Source organism: Corvus cornix, chromosome 2, assembly GCF_000738735.6.
Source record: "Corvus cornix cornix isolate S_Up_H32 chromosome 2, ASM73873v5, whole genome shotgun sequence".
NCBI lineage: Eukaryota > Metazoa > Chordata > Aves > Passeriformes > Corvidae > Corvus > Corvus cornix.
The window spans coordinates 64,472,416-64,487,441 of NC_046333.1; the positions used below are offsets into that span (position 1 = coordinate 64,472,416).

Consider the following 15,026-nt stretch of genomic DNA (forward strand, 5'->3'; position numbering starts at 1 on the left):
ATACACTTGTTGTGCTAGCTTTTAGTTTGTCTCTTAGGCAAGCTGCATCCCAGATGTGGCTTGTTTCTGCTTGAAGGACAAGTGCTTGGCAGGTGATTTATGGCTAAGGGGGAGAAAGTGGAAATCTATGGGATTTTTCACATGTAGACATCTGGAAACAGGTAACTGCATATAATCCTTTCATGGCTACAGTGGCATGATCTGCCTGCCTGAACAGCAGTGTGTGTGTGTGGTTTGAAAGTTGAGGTGCTGAGAGTTTTCTATTTCTAGAAACAGTGACTGGAGCTCTTCTACACCTGGAAAGAGCAGCTGGCCTTTGTCCTACTGTCATGTCTAGCTTGTGCTTGAAAGGTATTTCACCTCGTACCAGCAGCACCTGTAGGAGCTGGGATGCATGGCAGAAGTGCCAGCCAAGGCTCCAGCAGAGCCTCTGAAGACAGTTACAGCATTGTCAGCGATGCAGGTCTCTGCCCATCTAGGTGAGGGCAGAAATCGTGTCTGAGTCAGAGGTAAGACTGCTGTGACTTGGTACAAATGCAGCTGTGGGCCCCCAGATGAACAAGCATTTCCTCTGATTTTACTAGAATAATGTCTGTTCTCCAAGAAGCTCCCATAACTGCTACCGAAGTGGACCCCCCTCCCCCCCATTACTCATTTATAATCTTTCCAGTTAGAACAGTGGTGAATGTTTACAATATTAGGTTGGGGTTTTTTAATAGCACTATAAAAAATTAACTGCAGTCAGCTGAGACATTGATAAACTGCTCCAAGCTTCAGCCTACAATAAAACTCTCTTTCCAACAGGAGACCTCTAACTTATTTAAGATCCTCTAAAATCAATGCAAAAACACAGAGGTTGAAGAAAGCATGTGACATTGCTCAGATAGAGGGAACACCTCATACTGTTACAGCTAGGGATGCCTTTATGGAAAGTTAAAAGTGCCAGGTAATCTTTCGCAGTTTTTATTGATGGCATTTATCCCATGGTTTAACATGTTAATTATACTGTAATAAACATGGCTTTAATATTAAACTTTTCCTTATTATCCAAAGTCACCACAGTCCATTTCAGTAAATATAAAAATATATACTTAATACTTTGTACAATACTGGTTTTTGGTCCAAACAAAAATGGATCAGAAAAGCCAATAAATTTACTTTAAGAATTCCCAATTTTTAAGATTTTCTAAATGGATTTAGGCAACTTTGAATAATGGGATTTACATAAAATCTGAGACAATACTAAACAAAAATGGCTGTAACACACAAAATTAAAATTTCAATTTCACAGATTTGTTATGCCAAAAAAGTACATAGAGAAACAAAATTGTATTTACACGTTTCATAATAAAATAACAAGGCGAGACAGGTGATAAAGGGCTGTAAGAATGAAAATATAGAAATAGCATATAATTATTAAATGAAGAACTACAGATCTAACAAGTCCTTAGCATGGATCATCCTTTAATCAGTCTTCCTCTATCAGAAAATTTTAGTGCACAATACACCCAAACTCATTCACTTCACACATACACCAGCACAAACTCAGCATAAAAATCATTCGTTATCAACATTCTCTACTCTATACAGCATCCCTCGCTGATATAATTACAATTTCGAGGCGTCAGTAAACGCGGATGAGCGCACGTAGTGGTGCGGATGAAGAGGTATCGGACAAGCCATTCACTGTGCAGGCTCTACTCAGGGCTACAGCCAGACCATGCCAAGTCAGTGAAAGAAGTAACTTGAGACTTTTGCTTGAGAACAGCCTTGTTGCCAACTTTACTTGCTACCAAAAAAAAATGTAACAGGGAGAGGGAAGGGAAGGACAGGAAAGCTAAGTTTTATATTCCTTTAGGCAGATCTGACTTCCGACAAGCCAGTGTGAGGTACAATCCCAGTAACTGAACAATTCAGGGTAGTAGCTGAACATTTCAGGATAGTAGCTGAACAATTCAGACAGGGTAGAAGCTGAACAATTCAGGATAGTAGCTGCTTCCAATGTTTTTGATGCTTTACCAATCAGGCGTTTACTTTCTACGTCTAACTGCAGTCTTTATCCTCCGACCAGGAACTGAAGATCCAGAGGCAGAGAAAACATTTTTCCCATTAGTCCTATTAAAAGAAATTAGTAGTTCAGAGTTTAGGACAGTGTAGCTGAAAATTCAGTAGCAGCACTGAGTAGATAATCCAGAACAACTGTTTCATAGTCTTGTCTCACTAGTTACCAGCTGGCAACAAGCAGCAAATGACGAACAGGAGGAAGAGAGTTCCAGAAACCAATTAAATCTCTCTTATTCAGAAGGTAAGCAGCAGCATAATGGCTGGATACGGGTTCTACCTTTCAAGAACAAGACAATCTCACATGTGTTGATGTGTGACATTCCTGACAGCTAGGCTCCTTTACAGATACCGGTGCTTAGTTAGCCAGTCAGGCTAATACAAGGAAGGATGCCAAATTTAGTTTCAAACTCCAAGGTTCATCTGAACACCTCATGATTTAACAGCAGTAGAGGCTGAACACTGTCCACTGATATTACCCAAAGCTCAAGGGAAATTCTGATACGGTCTCTTACCCCACTGTAAATGCTGCAGGCTGGTTGAACGAAAATCCTGGAGTGCCAGAAGGCGGTGCAGGAGCTGCTGGTGCAGGAGGATTTGCACCAAAAGTGAATACTCCTGGGTTATTTGGAAAGTTGAAATTAGTAGTAGTACTTCCAAAATGGAATACAGAACCTGGGAAGATGGGGTGGAAGCAGAAGGAAGTAAGAAAGCTGAAATTTGAGTTCATCCTTTCCAGCAAAATCCTCATGTTCTTCCCCACTGTCTTTAAAGATTAAGTTTTTTACAGGTTGCTCAAGATGACAAAGTTGGGGGGGTGCACCAGAAGTGTCAGATTACTACAGGAACAGTTTATTGAATGAATCCATTCAGACAGATTGAGGAATTTTTAAAGTAATACTGCTGGCATACTGATAATTTGTTGTTTGCTAACTTCTGTGGCACCATTAAATTTATACCTGTGCATACTGAAGTTTATTAATCAAGTCTTAAACTGTAAATTTATATCCAGGTAAACTTTCCTGTGTTCATGCAGTTGATCTGGGGACTTCCTTTCCTTCAATATACTAATAGCACCTCATCTTAAAAAAACCCAATCATTCCAACCATCAGAGCAACTGATAAGTAACACAGACAATTCAGGGAGAACTTTACCTTTAAGCTGCTACCTGATTAATGGAAGATCGACTGAGTGATGTGTTGTGCACTAATCTGCTTGTACTAATCTACTGATTAGTACAAAAACGTCAGTTACTTTTAATGGAGGCTATTTTGTACAACTTCTGAGAGGAAAAAAGGAGGCTTTCCCCCTTCAGTATTTGATATGATATCAAATAGACATTCTGGCACTGTTTTTGTTTTTTAATTATTACTAGTACGGAAAAGGTCTTTCTTAAATTATAAGGTTCATTCTCTGCCCCTTTTCCATGGCATTTTATACTGCATTGGTAAAAAAATCTTCAAATACAGTCTTAATCCATAAATGCTTAAAAAGCCCCCCAAATAATTCTGACTGTAGTTTATACAATGAAGCCTGTTAGAAGATAACTAAGAATTTCTCAAATCAAAAAATAACAATTTTGCAGTGCATCTGCTATTTTGTTTTGCACAATCTTACCAGTGATTACTCCATGGTTTTCAACAATTCCTTTTAATCATTAGGTTTCTAAAGAAAATAAAGCTCAAAATTTAGTGGTAGAGTTGCAACCTCTATGTCTGCTAAGTCTTGTGGAGAAGGCTTACTGTGAAGCTGGATACCCCTGACACGTTGTGTCTCCACAGTCAGGACTAGGACATAAATCACAACCCTATACCTTTATTTTTATGGAGGGCAATTCCTATATTTAAATACATGTGCAATGCCAAAGTCATCTTTCTCCATGTAATTTATGGTGCACTTCATGAAAAAGAAAATAAACTACATAACCTTTGAGACCAAAAGGGAAGAGGATGGTCAGCACTCACCAGCACTGGGGGTACCAGAGCCAAAAGCTGGCTGTTGGGTTGCCTGCTGTCCGAACACAGAGGGCTGAGTGCTGCTCGTCACCGAGCCAAAGGCAGAAGGAGCAGGGTGAGAGCCAGCAGAAAACAACGTTGTCGACAGCGATCCAAAACTTGGAGCACTTGGCTGGCTGGAGCCTGGGCTTGGGCCAAATGCTGGTGGCTGACCGGCGCCAAAGGCTGGGCCAGCAGCCGGCGCTGGAGGCCCAGAGCCAAACAGAAACGAAGACGATGACCCTTGGGGGACAGAGAGGGATGTCAGTAGGGGCCCTTTCCCTCCCGCCCTCAAGAATGAATCCAGAAACAAAAGGTTCTCAAGCCTCAGGTCTGGTAGCTGAATACTCATCTTAATTTCAAACTACTTGTGTGAGTATATAAAACAGATACTATCTCAGCCACAACAGGAATTGCACCTTTTCTTTTAAGTAACATGAGAAACACCATGTTTTTGAGAGACAGACAAAATTAAATCTCAAACGCATTGGTTGCCTCTTCATGTTGTACAGATAGATTCCTACAAACAATATGTTTTAATCTGTATTTACTAAAAGCTGTTTCTACTACACACGTGGAATATTCATTCAAATTAGATTTTTGAGACATGCAAAATACAGCTCCTGATTTATTACAACTAGGAGAACATGTATCTTTTCTTGTCAGCAACTGCACCCCTCCCCTGTTCAAGTGTTTACCATTATCAACTTCAGGAGACCAAATCAACCTTGTAGTAATCTCAAAAACTTGGTTTAGCAGAGTAATTCTATACCTATCATCAACAGGCAACCAGCCCAATTGTTTAGCTGCATGGCTAGCAGAAACAATGAAACACAACTGAACAGTGACTCTGAACATACATGGCAGATCTGCTATGCAAAAGGGACATTTTAAACAGCATTATTGATGCTCATGCAACAAGAAATACCCTCTAATTGCACCATCACTTGGAATGGCTGACTTTCTTTCCAAGGTGAGATACATGGTAAAACTTAGGTTTCTGAATTTGTGAAGGTGTTTGAAATATGGTGTCACCTACTAACAAAATTACACCAGAAGTTACTGATTTGTAAGCGGGTTAAATTGATCGGTTTGGTTGTTGTAATTTAGGAATGTTTTCTCTGTTTCTGGTACACAAAAAAAGTGTGCAAATTAAACTTTTGTGACTGACAAAGTTAAGCCATCAGGATCAAACTAGATTGAGTCTTTCCCTTACAGGTTCAATCTTATTTCCAACATACTGCATGGCTCATAGGAATACAGATAATTTGGTGGATTTAGTCTTGTGTCATGCATTTGTTCATGCAATTCATGCAGCGGAGTAACAAACATAAAACGTGAAGAAACTCTGTATTTCTTATTGCTGTTTTCTCTAAATTCCTAGAAAATTAACATGCAGTGGCCATGATCCTTTAGTAGAAACCAGCCCTTAAGCAGCACTGACTGCATGTCAAGGTACTCTATTTATATATACTTGTGAGGGAAGGACTTGGCAAATCTTGACATTATTTCCGACAGTTCAGAGTTTTAGGTATAGGAGCAAAAAAGCAGGAAAGTTGTAATTCATTGACTTCTAGCTCTAAACACTGGACTGACAGTGATTGAAGAAAGAAATTATCATTCTCACAGTGAAAAGCTCCCATGCAAATTTGAATCCAGTAAAGGTTTGTCCTTTGCATAAAACAACTCTGGTGCCAGTTCATTCCTAAACTCTATTTCCCACACTGAAGAAAAATGAGCCCAAATTAACATTGCTGAATACAAAGACTCAGTATTTTTCTCTACTTCCATGCATTTAGCCTGCACATTTTCCAAAGTAAATTATTCATGAAACAGTACATCTCCTTAATCCACTACATAATGGCAAAAATGAGAAAATGAGAAGAGCATCTATTTAAAATGTACCTGTTGAACTTGAAGTAGTTGTTGCTCCAAAAGTAAATCCTGAATTTGCTGCATTGGTACTGCTCTCTCCTGAACCAAAGAGAAATGGAGTAAGAGTCGAGCCAGTGCTGGAAGATGTGGCTGCTGGTTTGTTTTCTTGAGAGAACCCAAATGACTGAGATGTTGCAGATTCTGCAGGATTGCCAAAAACAGAGCTGGTCACAGTGTTGCTGGGTTGTCCAAACACAAAGGGAGCGGGAACTGGCTGAGGGTTTGAGGAGGAGAGGGTGCTGCCAAACATGCTGCTGCTGTTGGCTGAAGTAGTGGGTGCAGCTGTGCTGGAGGAACTGGAGTTCAAGAAGCTGAAGGATGCTCCTTGATCTGAAAGGAAGGAAACAGTTACTACTAAGTCACACAAATGGAATTTAACAACCAAAAACTTTCCACGCAGCAACCATCCTCCTTTAATCCTACACTGCAAACTTTCAACAAATTAAAGGAATACAAAACTGTGCAGTATCTATGAAGTGATTTTTGTACATTTGTAGCAGTAGAAAAACTGCAGCAGATCTGCAAGTAGGTGGAAATAGGATGTTCCCTCTCTCCTTCCCTTTCACTATAAAAAACACTAGTATGAGGCCTCTATACTGCACCATATTATAGCTTTTATCACTGCTACTACTGAGACAGTACAATTCCTGTGCTTATACAAGCAGTGATACAGGTTCCTTAAGGTGTGGCAATTCTTTTTGTCTAAATGTAGCATTAAAACTCACTGAAATCTACAAAGAAATTGCCACATATTGTCTACACAACAACTAGAACTAAAGACAGGCTGCCAGTAGTATATAAATCCCATAGATTTTGTCCAGTACAGCCTCAGAGGTATTATTTGATAGAGATGAGCAGAGAAGTGAAGGCAAAAGATGTTCTGTTTACCGCAAGTACTGGTTTGTGCCCCAAATGCAAAAGGTGCCTTTGCCTGCTCACTTTCCTTTTCCGATGGTTTACCAAAACTAAAATTGAATACAGGTTTTGCTGTGCTCTCCTCTTTGGTATGCTCAGCTGTCCCAGATGAAAAGATAGGCTGTGCCTTTAACTCTTCATTGTCAGCTTTCTTTCCAAATGCTAACGGACCAGCAGAAGTGACAGAGTCCTGTTTCTCTTCTGCCCTTCCCAAAACAAACTGTGAAGCAGGTGCAGACTCCACACTGCCGAAAGAGAAGCTTCCCTTCATTGAAACAGTTTCATCCTTCTTCTCATCTGACTTCTTAAATGGCAAAGCAGGTGATGCTACGTCCTTTTCTGCCATAGTTCCAAAAGTGAAGCCACTGACTCCAGTTTTATTCTCATTAGTAGCTATGGAAGAAGTAGAAGTTGCAGCGAAACCAAAACCTCCCAAAACTGGTGGTTCCTCTTTCTTTTCCTGCTGCCCCAGACTCGTTGTTCCGAACTGAAATGTTGAAGGAGCCTGACTGCTTGTAGATGGAAGTCCAAAGGTAAAAATGTTACTTTTACTTTCTTTCTTACTGTCTTCTGATTTAGAGTCTGAGGAAGAAACTCCAAACTTGAAGTCCCCTGAACCAGTAGGAAACTTAAATCCTCCAGTCACAGTGTTGGACGATGCAGATTCGGATGCAATGCCGAATTTAAAGCTACTTTGTTCTCCAAATTTAAAACTTCCTGTGCTACCTAATGTTTGAGAAGATTCAGAGGACGATGATGGGAGACCGAATGTAAATGATGGCATTGCAGCATTTGTAGACACAGCAGCAGTACCAAAACCTGCAGAAATAAGCAGTAATGTCAAGTTTGCAATATATAACGTAATCCATGTGGGATTTACCTAAATGGCTGGGATTCTAGTCCTGTGCTCTTCCCAGAGTCAAAACCGTTCAAAAAAACTCCGCCCCCCCCCCCCCCCCCCCAAGTAAGGAAACTCCACACTTCCTCTCTACACGTATCTTTTAGTAACGGTGCTCTTCTGTGCGGCACCTGGCTTGGAAAAGCATGCTGCTGAGCTCCTCGAAAGACCATGGTTTTAGTCTAAACTCCAAATGAACAACACATAAGGCTTGAAACAACCAACTATGTCACTAACACAAGCTTTCCTCTAAAAAATTAATCTTTTTCCGGAGAATGGGTATGGAAACATATGCATGTGGTCTCATTTAAGCAATATTCCTAAACAACAAACAGACAATTTTGCCATACTCAAAGGAAAAAACATTGTATTTTAAGAAAGGAAAAAAATTGCAGAATGCACATCCTTGTTCTTCTCAGTAACTATTACCTTTGAGCTCTGCTTTGGTGCCTGGCTTCACATTTTCACAGGCTACACATTTTGTGGCTTCTGCTTCATTTTGGACCAAGCAGACCTCACATTCCCAACTTCCTTCAGGCTTCTTGAATTTGTCTAAATCCAGAAAACCTCCAGAAGAAGCAGAAAATGCAGAAACACTGCTACTGGTCACAGGCACTGAACTCCCTGAGAAAGAAGCAAGATAGTTAATCATCCTGCTTAAATCATACAGTGAACACCAACTTTTTAAGAAATGCTCACTAAATTGCAAAGCACACAAATGTACCAGTAAAAAACCATTAAGGTACAAGTTGATTTCAGTCAAACACAATATGAGAACGTAAACAACAGAAACACCTGGGTTCTTCTTTATAATCTATACATGACTTCAAGCACAAATTGAACCAGTGACATTTAAACAGCAACGGCAGTTCGTAAAATACAGCAACACAGCTGATTTCACATGTAAATTACAAGTACTGTATTGAATTAAAACTACTGAAAGAATTTTTGGTGACACCAGTTACCAGTAGTCAAAGTTAGCATCATTCAAGTTAACGATCACTGTCAAGTGATGCAAGGCTGACAGTTTACTAGAATGATTCATCAGCAAGCCTCAAGGACGGGACACATTCAAAACTATGTAGTAATGACAAAAGGAAAAAAAAGAGAGGGACTCAAAGCTTCCAAACCCACATCTCTGTGTTCACCACACAAGCTACACTGCCTTCAACAGCAGCAGAAACCTGCTGCTGAGGCCCGAAATAGAACACTTGCCCTCTGACTTTTCTCCCCTGTAAAGGAAGAGATGTCACTTGATGCTGCACCCCAAGAGCAAAATTCAGCTCTGCAAGTGTCAGGAGTGAATATCCCAAAGGCACAAAAGCATCACATAATTGCCACCCCACTGAGGGTGGCATTCAAGAGAGAGACACAAGATAATTTCTCAAATTCAAAGCAGTAACATTTCCTAAACAGGAATGGGTCTTCTTTTCCACAGCACATCCAGAGAATTTATATCCTCCCATTTTACTTGCTTCACTCATCCCCTCGACAAACATCATGTAACTTTGCAATTCTCTGCACCGTGGTGGTCATGGCAACCCCTCACCTCCAAAATTCTTCCTTGCAATGGCCAAAGTCTTGGACAAAAGTGCCAGCTGACCACTCTGAGGCTGGAAGTCCCCGAGAATAAGCTTCCTCTAAAATGCATTAATCTTATCTGAAGAAATTCCACTCTTACTGTACACAATGATGATAATAGCAGATTCTAGTCCATCTTACATCTATTTTCTTCCCCCCAAGATGTCAGGTGTTTTTGACATTAAATTGTATTTTTGACACTAAATTTTGTTAATAGTCAATAAAAGTTAACACTAAACTAATTATTTGTGCTTTAAAAAAATAAACTCTCTCAAAATCAGTTACAATGACATATAATGGGAAACAACCCATTAACAGAAATGAACCGAAGAAGACGCCCACCTCCCCAACATCTGTAAGAACTCTGACCTTCCCAAACAAGGTTATCCATGTTCTGAAAAGCTACCATAGGCATAGCTGAACATGTTTCTGTTTTAGCACAAGACAACTAGCTAAAGACTATACTGACTTGGAATCCGGCTTCATACCTCTGTGCAATTCCACACAAATGCTGACTGGAGACATTGTAAGCCATGTTGTGCAAATACTGCTTCTACTCATGCTTTGAAAGAGGAAAACAAAACCCTAGAAAATCCAGTAGTTTTTAGCTCCTTGCATGGAGTTCACATTTTGCCCCACTGAAAATGAGTCAATTGGTTTTAAGTTAATTAAGGCATCTATTTTAGTCATCTTTCCTCACTAGCTGTAAAGCAGGGTGTATTTGCTTCAGTTCCGCTCTGCAGTAACACATTTCACAATCAGTTCAACTCGTGTGACAGGCTGGAATCCGGGCTGAGGCCTCCAAAGTGCCTGCAACCAATCCTGCAGAGAGCCACTAATCCATCCTGTCTGGCATACAGCCATGCTGCTCAAAGTATCTTTTATATGCAACATATTTTATTCCCTAAAAAATGCACATAGACTAAGATTGAAACAACGGAGGAGAAAAGAACAAACCTGGTTTCTCAGACTCACAAGCTACACATTTGCTGTATTCTGCCGCGTTTTGTTCAAGGCACACTGAACAGTTCCAAGAGCCTTTCGGCTGTTTAAATTTGTCTCCAAACCCCAGAGTGACTGTTGTGGCAGTGCTGCTGGAGGTGGATGTCACTGTCACTGCGTTGTCCGTGACCACTGGCATTGTCAGAGCAGGCATCACTCCTGTTCCAGGCTTTGGTGTCTCACATGCTACACATTTTGTAGCTTCAGGTTTGTTCTGGACCAGACAGGTATCACAATCCCACGTGTTGGGTGCCGGTTTAAATTTGTCTTCAAAGCCCAGTGTCGCTGCTGTAGGGACTGTTGTCTTGGAGGAGACACACGGACTCACACTTATCGTCTGCTTTGTACTCTCAACAGTGGAAACTTTAGCAGCTTCACATGTTACACATTTGCCATCGGTGGTTTTGTTCTGCAGGCATGGGTCGTGTGTGTCAGACTGCCAAAACGAGGATGCTTGTTTAGAGGTGTCTTTACCTGCAGAAAAACTACTTATTGCAGGCCTCGTATAGACCACTGTGCTTGTAACAGGCTGTGCAGATGAACAGGAGGGCAATTTCCCAGACATAAAGCCTAGTTTAAGAAAAAGAAAAAGGAGAGGTCTTACTTACAGGGCTGTACCCTGGCTGCATGGAAGTTACTTAGAGCAGACAGCACAAATTTAAACCAAGTGTCAATGGTGGCAACTACAGATTCCAACATACTGCAAGAGGAAGTCCATGGAAATCTTACCTAAAGGGATGAAATTTCATATGCTGAGCTGGGACACAACAGAACACTTATTTAAAACCTGATTTAACTCTTCACTTTCAAGGAAGTTTTAAATACAAATCTCATTTGTACCTGCCACTACACTGGTAGATGCAAGTGTAAACAAACAGTACTGAAAGCAGATGATCTGTCACAGACTGGAAGTAATCCAATTTCATTTAAAGACACCATGCTCAATCGAATCAAATTTCTAAAGCTATTTCTGCCATAGTAGATGACTCACATTTACTTTAGTAGCTGTATAGCACTTGGTACTTGGAGCAGCCATCCACACAGTATTCCCCCACAAATACTGAGTAATAATTAAGCAATAAAAATTAAAACAACCAAACAATTTTTACCTATAATCTTTGTTCAAAATGCATCGGGCACCTTAAAGGCGCAAACTTTTCAGAAAACAAGAACCACCAATATGGAAACACTAACAAAAATGCTACAGCAACACGTATTAGATAGCAGCATAATTTAAGCGTAAAGATAAATAGTTAAAATAAAATAAAATAAATAAAATAAAAAATAAAGATTTCTTTTTTTTTACTGTTATGTTGTTGTTGCTTTGGGTTTGTATTTTTTTAATATTAGAAGTGGAATCTTCAAACAGAGTGGATTTAGAACCTGATTCTGTTAAACTGATAAAGAAAACTAATGCCACTTCACTCACAGGTCTTTCCTTGAACAAAACACACAGTGTATTTTCTCTCACTTAGCTCTTTCCAATATAAATAGGCACTGCCCTCTTAACAGATCTGTCATTTCATAATAAAAAGTCCTGCTGCAACTCAAGGCTTATGGGAAAGGTCAAGTTCAATAAAGTCCTTTTTCCTGAAACAAAAAACGTCATCTACACACACACTCGTTACTGAACAGTTGAAAACAACTGCAATGACTTAAAAACCAATTTTTTTTTAAAAGTGAGACAGCCCACTGCTACTTAAAACTTACTGAATCCATAGTAACTGTTATCATTTAAGGCCAAAAGATACGCAGCTTCTGACACACCTTTAGGAATGAAGTTGTCTTTACCATTCTTAATTTCTGGAGATGGTGAAGGTGGGAGAGGACCGTTTGTAAAACATTTTACAAACATTTCCTTTCCAATTACATACATCTTATTTATTTAAAACAAAACACTGATTCTTTGACTAATCCTTTTTATACTTAAGTTTGAATTACAACCTAACATGTAAAGGATAAGCAATGCATCTGGTTTGAAGATGCAGTTTTCCCTTCAGCAATGAAAGCCCCTTATAACAGAAGATGGCGTCAAGCCTAACAGATGTACCCTTAATGTAATGTTCTCCTATGTCTGTATTTATTGTTGACACTGCCTTAACTGTGACAAGTTATCTGTTTGGGTTTTTTTGTTGCTGTTGTGGTGGGTTTTTTAAAAATCGATGCAGCTATATGAAAGTGTAGTCTCTGCAAAATATTTTTTAAAAGAGTACATTATCTCACCAGGGCTTTTTAGAATGTCTAACACACTTCCTTGCTTTAAGAACTTAGCAGGTTTGCAGAACCCATCATATTCTTCTTCCTCTTCCTTCTTATTGCTGGTGCTGTTTACAGTGGCACTACCTTGAAAAATAAAACAAAAGCCACCTTTTACAAAGAAATGCACTTAGAATATATTCACGTTTGCTAGAAATAAGAATTTCCATGTTTCATTCTTATATAAGAATCTTCAAAATTCACCCTTATTTACAACAGTTTATAGTTACAATTTGATTAGAAGCAGACCTGTCACTGAAAACAGACTTTTCCTGGAATTTGTAACAAGCTTAGAAATGACAGATTAACTATTTAACAAACAAAAAAAAGAGAATTAGCACTTTATGTTTGAAATGCTAAAATTTCTGTTACCTGGACTAAGAATGGATGTCACTGGTGTATCAGTGGATCCAGAAAGCTCTGATGACTTTACGACAGGAACACTGAATGTAAACTTAATCTGCTATGAAAAGAGAGATTTTGTTTAGATTCCAAGAAATTTTAATCAAGTTTCGTATTCAAATAATAATCTGAAATCCAGTCTTCAAAATTTTGGTGGCTTCTGGGTGAAAAATTGCAAGTCAGAAATCTATGTATTTGTTTTCCCCCTTACCAGGGCCAATTCTGCTTTATTGTTCCACAGTATTCTACTAAAGCCTTGAGAAAACGTTAGGATTTATTTTACTTACAGACAATGGAGGTAGCACTTCCACCTCAGTAGATTTCACAATTGGAGATGAAAATACAAACGTAGGACTCCCAACATTACTTGCTGGCTGTACCTATATTTTCAAAAGAATTAAGGTTTGTATCTAAAAGAAAAGCATCCAGGTGAAACAATAGCAGCTACCTGAATTCACTAACAGACATTCTGCAGTGCAGTTGGGAAATCTGATGTTTGATATTTCTGATCCACAGCTAAGAGTTGTAAGAAAAAGCTTGCAAGTCAGCATGTAAGATGGACAGAAGCCGTATCAAAATATGTGTCCCCCCCACCTCCCAATCTGAACACAACCCTGTTTTATTCAACAGGTTATAAACTCAGGTTGGTTAGTTTCATGAGCACCACAGAAAAAAATCAACATTCAGCAAGGAGGATGCAAACTCATCCTGAAAAAGTATTCACAATACACAGCAAAGATTTACCTTGTTCACCACTGCTTTTGAAACAGTGCTGGGTGATGAGGAGACAGCACTAGTGGCAGGGAAACTGAAGTTGAACGTTGGCAGCGATGCACTACTGATGGGCAGCGGTACTTCAGGTAGTTCTTGCTCCATCTCCTAGGTGCAAATTTTAATTGTTAATTTAATTTTTTCTTTAAAGAAGTTGCAAATTCAAATTTTTCACTTTCTTTAGAAAAGCTGTAGATTTTAATTTTTCTCTTTCTTTAAGAAGTTGTAAATGTTAGTTTTTATCTTTCACAAGACCTACTACCTTCCTACCCTGTCCCACCCTTAGTTTCTTAACAAAATTAAATGCAACAGAGAGATCTATAGACAAAGCAAGTTTTCAAAAGGAATCCAAACCTCCCACGTAAGTCTGCCACATCATTTTTATTTACGGCAGGCCTGTTTCCATGCAATACTATATCCATCACCAGTCCAGTAAGAATACTGAAAGTAAGCTCAAAATTGTTACCTGAGCAGAAGAGAAAGGAGCTCAGATAAGATTTATTTCTGGGTTTTACCTCTTACTTAAAAGATCTAGAAAGACATTACCATTCCAGGATTCTATGATTCCCTATCTCTTTAATTAAGAGCACAACTTCATGGCATGTAAGAAAGTGTTCCCCTTGCAAAATTAGGTAAGACAGCTGACAAAGTTTCTCAAGACACTTGAACTTGGAAAAAAAAATATTTTAAGAAGGATGTGAGTTCCTTTGAGTCCTAAAACCCCCAAACCAAACCAAAGCACAGAAAGTGCTTTTTCAAAAATGAAAGCCTAATGAGTGACACAGAGGATCATACTCTGGTAAATCTAGTCAATATCATGTATCAGGATGCAAATTTAAAATTCAGAAATCAGTGTACCTTAAAAATTTCTGCTCTTACCCGTGTCTTCTAAACTCTTTGATTACTAAGATTAGATTTGGGATAGGATTTAAATGGGAATAGCCAATCTATTCACAATTTGGACAGCAGTACCAATATCTATTCAGGAGTGACTAAGCAGATATGCACATTGCTATTACAGACATTTAATGTACCCTACAGCTTCCATATTTCAGAGATCTGAAGAGCCTATCACACCTTGATACTGAGACCATTTCTATTACAGAAACATTCTCCAGCATTTACTACTTCTTTATTTTGCATCAGCCAGAAGACTGAGTTAACTTCTTTAGATTTAAGATCCAGTAGTAGGCAGCTTACATAACACTCA

At 39.2% G+C, this 15,026-nt stretch overlaps 1 protein-coding gene across 1 annotated transcript in view; it reads right to left on the reverse strand.

The window, feature by feature from the left end:
* Positions 1-947: 947 nt before the first annotated feature.
* Positions 948-15,026, reverse strand: part of NUP153 (nucleoporin 153) — a 43,793-nt gene continuing 29,714 nt past the window's right edge. The window contains 11 exon segments of the mRNA XM_039550186.1: positions 948-2,115; positions 2,577-2,736; positions 4,027-4,299; positions 5,962-6,321; positions 6,880-7,725; positions 8,234-8,428; positions 10,343-10,957; positions 12,611-12,730; positions 13,016-13,106; positions 13,333-13,425; positions 13,790-13,924. Coding sequence (XP_039406120.1) covers positions 2,031-2,115; positions 2,577-2,736; positions 4,027-4,299; positions 5,962-6,321; positions 6,880-7,725; positions 8,234-8,428; positions 10,343-10,957; positions 12,611-12,730; positions 13,016-13,106; positions 13,333-13,425; positions 13,790-13,924 — 2,973 coding nt within the window. The 3' untranslated portion in view covers positions 948-2,030.